At 43.2% G+C, this 6000-nt stretch overlaps 1 protein-coding gene across 3 annotated transcripts in view; it reads left to right on the top strand.

The window, feature by feature from the left end:
- Positions 1 to 3063: 3063 nt before the first annotated feature.
- UNC80 (unc-80 homolog, NALCN channel complex subunit) overlaps positions 3064 to 6000 on the top strand; it is a gene marked incomplete at its 5' end in the record, with an annotated part of 130324 nt that continues 127387 nt past the window's right edge. For all 3 annotated transcript variants that reach the window (XM_082055065.1, XM_082055063.1, XM_082055064.1), the window contains 2 exons: positions 3064 to 3155; positions 4438 to 4486. In XM_082055065.1, the coding sequence (XP_081911191.1) occupies positions 3064 to 3155; positions 4438 to 4486 (141 nt within the window). The remainder of the gene's footprint in view (positions 3156 to 4437; positions 4487 to 6000) is intronic.

The following is a 6000-nucleotide window of genomic DNA, read 5'->3' as shown; positions in this document are numbered from 1 at the left end:
GATGTAACAGAAAGCCAGGTAGAGGTCATGGTATATTATCTTCCTGCTTTCTGAGTAGTAGTTGACACTGACAGGGAAGGAGCGAGTGGGCAGTTGCCTCATGTGTGCTCCAGTTCTGCTCCTCTTGTGAAGAGAGGGTGTTTGGATTCCCCTTGGGAGGCTCAGTGAAGTGCTGCTAGTGAGCTTCTAAACTCTGCTCTCTAGGACTGCCTCTGTTCAGGCAGCAATGGTGTTTACTTGGATAGGTTTTAAACCAATGAATGCCATTGTTTTCCTACTAAACTCATGGTTTCGTGGAGCTTTGTGTTCACATTTTCATCCCTTTCTGTTTATCCCTAAGCAGCTGCCCTGGACTGACGACACTGAGTGCCTGTGGTGTCCCTGTGAATCCAGAGAATTCATAAGAGATTTTGGTGGTAGCGTGTGAGCAAGTTGCAGTGCTCTCTTTGCTCTTGTGTTTCCTGTTGTGTAGCAGAGTATGACAATAATAAGCTTAGGTTTAGAGCAGCAAAGTGAAAGCTATTGTAAATCACTGCTTCTTGAATGCCAGAATAAGGAGTGAGACCCATAAAAAACCCTCACATCTGAAATGTGATTACCAATTACTGAGAGAATGCAAGTGTCTTAAACTCAAACCAGTTCAGTATTGTAAATGACTAAAATGCCCAATGGCACTAATTTTGAGGGGGAGACTATACAATGTTTAAGATAACATACACATAAACCATCCCTAACCTGCAACCCTCATCCCTGGCCGAGAGTTAACAATCCTCTCCTCGTGGAGCTACAAGTTCAAGTTACTTATATTGTTAATGTCCATCAGGAAGACATCGACTTGCACTTTTTGAGGCCTTAGCAGATCAGTTATTTTTTTTTTTTCCTTAATTGCAAATAGCATTAAAACTTTTAGTTCTCATACTTTTCTTGAAGAAGAGTGATTCTCCTGGTTGATAATTACTAAGATTCCAGACAAAATTAGACTTTAGATTTGTTGCTAACTGAGGTTTTATTTTATTCAATAATTGCATAACATGTTACAGGCCTGGAAAAAGCAATTATTTAAAAACAAGTTTATCGCTCGTACTGCATTGTGTTTAACTTCTGACTGTCAAGAGAGACACTGTCAGGAATTAAAACTCAAATTTGCTTTCCAAACAAGAAGACTTTGTATAAAAAGTTTTGGATGGATTGAAAAGCTGTGGAGTAGGGAAACTTCTTTAATACGTACCTTGCATTTAGAAGTATATATTTATATTTTTTTTTAACCATCTTCTCTCTGTAGTTAATTCTAGTAAGATTTTAGAAATCAAGATTTTTTTTTCCTGACTTCACTTAATTGAAGGAAATAAAATAGAAACTATTATAAAAACTTTCCTGTCTGAGCAAGCTATTTCTGTGAATGAAAAGAATACAAACAAAACCAACTAGTTTAGCATTTCAGCACTCAGGTAGATTAGTAATGTAAATTATTTAAAACTTTTAGGTTGTAAACATATTGTTTAGGTTTTATTTACCAGATTACCTTCTAATCAACTGTCTTAATACTCCTTTTGTGCAAGAGGGGGATTTTAGCAAAATGTAGACCACATAGGTTCCTGTTTGCCATGAGTGGAGATCAAGATCAGCCTAAGTCACTGCAAGGAAGTATTGGGTTGGGCACCAGAAAAAACTTTGTCCCAAGTGAGAGTAAATGCAGATTATTGAAGTAGTAGCACAGGGTTTTCAGAAAACCTGATTCTCAGAGTACCCATAAGGAAGGAAATAGGTTCTGGTGATCAGCGCAGCTCCTGTTCCAGAAAGGAATGACCTTGGTGAATCATTAAGTGCCTTATATTAAGTAGGAAAATTGAAAGACAGAAAGAAGTATGGCCTTGGCTTGTTGAAGCATATTTCTTTAAACTTGAAATCTTTTTATATATGCAATGGAATATCGTGTGTGTGTGTGTAAAAATTAACTGATAAGGGTGGACTTGAACTGGTCTTTCATTTTTTTCTGTTAATTACTTGTAGTAGTATACTATTTTCTGATACCTTTAGGTATGTAAGGAGAGCTAATCTAACAGTTGCTGAGAAATAGTTCTAGCAAACATGACTCAGATATACCTTTGTATTAGTCAAATCAGTTTGGCGTCTAGTTAGAAACAAGTAAATCTGCTTTGGCATTCACCAAAGAGGCACTCCCCTCCACCTCTGCTCATCTCAACTCTTTCTGTGTAAGAAAAACCCAAACTTAGTTGCTCCTGCAACCAGCCTTCACTTTCAGACGGGGTTTGTTACTTCTCTCCCCACTCTTGAGATAAACAAGTATCTCTCCATTTAACAGCCTTGCTCAGTGCTGTATCAGACGCTTCAAGGGTACCTGCCTTTTTAGATCCAGAGGAGAACTTGGTCTTCTAAACTGTTAACAAGCCCCCAGCACCTCGAAAAGCCCTCTTTCCATTCTGCTCTTCTGCGGCTGTGGAGGACTTTGGTCGGACTCCACCCGGTTTGCAGGAGCAGCCTATTTGACCTTGTCCCCGCTGCAGCCGAGTGGCGACGGGGGGAGCCGCTCTCCTCACCCCACCCGTCCTCGGCTGCTCTGCATCCTGCTCTGACTGCGCGTGGTTGCGCCCGGGAAGCTCCCCGCGGTGCGCGGCGGCAGCCGGCCTGTTGCTGCGGGAACGCGGGACGGCCCTGCCCGGCCGCTGCAAGTTTGGCGGGAGGCGGGTGGGGTGGGGTGCGGTGCGGTGGGGCCGCCCCGCGCCACCCGCCCGCCCCTGTCACCGCCCGCCCCGTCACCGCCCGCCGGCGCGGGGCTGGGAGCTGTCCACAGAGGGAGGTGCTGAAGGCAGGGAGGAAGCAGAGGGACGCGGACATCTTCGCTCCCCTAATTTCCTCCCTGCCTTCTGCAGCCATTTTGCACCACCAAAGCTGAAGGGAGGTGTAAGAGGGGAGGGAGGGGGTAGGCTGCGAGAGATAAAGGGAAGAGGGTAAAGAGTTACGGAGAGCAAAGAGGCAGCCATGGGAGATCCCGGCTGGTGTGTCTGCTAAGACTGGCTCACAGCAGCAGCTGTCATCAGCATCATGGTGAAAAGGAAAAGCTCAGAGGGCCAGGAGCAGGAGAGTGGCCGTGGCATCCCTCTGCCCATCCAGACCTTCCTATGGAGGCAAACCAGGTGAGAGCAGCGAGTCCTGGGTGCTTGGGATACAGCTGCAACAGGGCAGTGAAGGGGGGCCAGGGCGGGGGGCAGACCAGCTGCTGCCCAGTGGTGGGGAGGAAGCAGTTACTGCAGCTGCAGCATGAAGGCGTGAAACAAGCTGTTCTCTTTGCACTCGATACAGAGCAATCTGTGTGTGTTGGGGATGGGGGGAGGACTGGAGGCAGCTTAACCTAGTGCCAGTCCCAGGCAGCTTTTTGATTTGACTTTAAAACATCCATGTGTATATGTGTCTATGCACCTCTCTCCTCCTCCCTCTTGTCTGTGTCTCTCACCCCACTTCCACCCCCACTTTTAAGAGGACTTCTGGAGCTCTGGTGCCAGAAGCAGCATCTCTCAGTGCTGCACCAGACTTGCAGATTTGCTTGTACCTGTATTTGCAGCTGTTCTGGAAGTGTAATCTATGCTTTGAGAGGTCAGCATGCAAACAGATACGTCAAAGTCTCACCTGATTTCATTGGATTGGAGAGGAATGATGTGTGAGGGGCAGGCTGAATGTATGGCTGGGGGTTTATGTTCCTTGTGAATCCAGTCATAACAGAATTCTAAACTGAAAACACTGCAGAGGCTGTAGGGGGAGGTTGAAAGGTTTGAAGGCCGTGGCTCTAATTTTAAGGCCTCAGTCACAAAATCCCTTTATTCCACAGTTTCAGTGTCCTCAAAAAAAAAAAATGTAATGCTGTAATAATGTGACCTGATTAGTTTTTAAATATTTAACTCTGATCCCATTCTGGAGGGGAATGACAGAAGAGGGGTGGGTGTTCTCTACCTACAGGGTACAGGGCTGCATTTCGTCATAAGCATTCCATATCAGTGGTTGCGGAGGAAAATACTTAAAACAATATTGTGAAACAGATCTCTGGCTTAAAAGAGACAAGGCAAAGTTCTGTAATATTTAGCACATTTTAAACAGGATATACTGGAAATCTTTCACTGAGGTAAAATGGCTGGAAACTGTTTGATGGAAGCTTTTATCCATGGGAACAGGACTTTTCTTGAGGATGGATTAACTACCTCTTGGCCTATCAGTGTGGGTACCGTTGTCTTCTAGAAGAGGTAACAGCATATTGTCAGATATCATGAACAGGTATCTGAACATTGTTTTGGTCATATGTCTTCCTTTACATTCAGTTTCTTGGCCTTTAGCCAACCTTCTGACATCAGAAAAATCCTAAAAATAACCAAGCAAAATCCGTGCTTCAAGTATTGGGTCTCTAATGCTTTTTCTCCCTTCCTTCAGTGCATTTTTAAGACCTAAGCTGGGGAAACAATATGAAGCTTCCTGTGTGGTATGTACATGTTTCTCTTTTTCAACTCTTGTTAGTAATTAACTTTTCATGCAACCTGATCTGACCATGGTCACTGACCAACAAGTTTCTCAGCTTATGCCAGAAGTGGATTTAGGCCATTCAGCTTAATTTTGTACTTCTATCACATGAAGGATTTGAAACCTTTTCCTATCTAGAGAATTTGGATATCATGTGCATCTCTAGACACAACAAAAATAAATGTATTTGTATATGAGTAATTGAACTAATTAGTAATTAAATAAAGTAAATAATAATATGGGCAGACTGAACTACTACAACCTGGGTCTAAACTTGCAGTTCATCATATGCATATGTGCTTTCAGATTAGACTGATGTCATTTCAGTTTGCGATTACTGGAGTTTTTTCAGACTGAAAATATTGAAAATCAAAACATTACTAACAGGCTTTAAACAATATTTTTACCATTGTGCAAGGTGGAAATACCTCATCTACTGGAAAACAGAGGGAGCATGTGTCAGCATAATTACAGAAAGGTAATTATGCAGATACTAATTGTTATTTCTAACTGTATTTTGAATGAAACCTCCATCTGCTGTCTTAAGGGAGGAGAAATGGAAGGCACACAGTAAGTTCAACCAAGATGGGTATCTAGGGAATTTCAGAAGTCCTTGAACTGTTGCTCATCTTGGATGACTTAAAGTACATTAAGCAGTTGCAGCCAGACTTGACAGACTGGAAAAACTTGGTCTGGACATGTATCTTAATAGTTTAAAGTACTTAGGTCTCTCTGCAGCAATTTTCTGACTTCCTCTTCACAAGATATTATGTCGGAGATGCACTAGCTGCTGCTGACTAATTTTCTTCTAAGAAATCCATAAATTTTTCAGGGTTATTGCTAGATACCAGACACTGATAGGGGACTGCTAGCTTAGAGTGTCGCTGAGTAAAATGTATTGCAATTCTGGCACACAGAGCAAAAAGCATCATCTCTGGTTTATACTGTTGGCAGTTTCTGGTTGTTCAGGAAATGGAGCTTGTTGCCTTATGTCCTTTACCAGGAGTCTCAGCAGTGGCCAGGAGCCATGCCTTGAGGCACCTACGATCTGAGGCTGTGGCCCCACCTGTGAGCTGTCTGTTGCTGTTGGGTAGAGGAACAGAGATTCCTTCTCTGTGTGTTCTCCATGATGTACCTGTCTGTGAATTCCTTGTGCTTCATGCTGTGCTGTTGGCATCCTATGTGTCCCCCAGGCTGATTCTAAAGCACCTTTCTTCTGTAAGCAGATATCAGAATTTAGCAAGTGTGAAAAAACAACCCCCCAAAAAAAAACCCAAAGAAAAACACACACAAACCGCCACCAACAACAAACCCACAACACAACAAGCAAAAAAAACCAATCTCAAGACAACATAAATCAGATGTGCAGCCAAGGGAAGGGGAGATCTCAAAAAAAACATTTCATGAAGATCCAATCCATTTCCATCCCTTGAATGAAGGAGAACTTGATTCTTCCCCAACTCTTAACATAACATT

The sequence above is a fragment of the Streptopelia decaocto genome, assembly GCF_964273445.1.
Source record: "Streptopelia decaocto genome assembly, chromosome: 6".
Classification (NCBI taxonomy): Eukaryota; Metazoa; Chordata; class Aves; order Columbiformes; family Columbidae; genus Streptopelia; species Streptopelia decaocto.
This window is presented reverse-complemented; position numbering and strand designations above follow the sequence as displayed.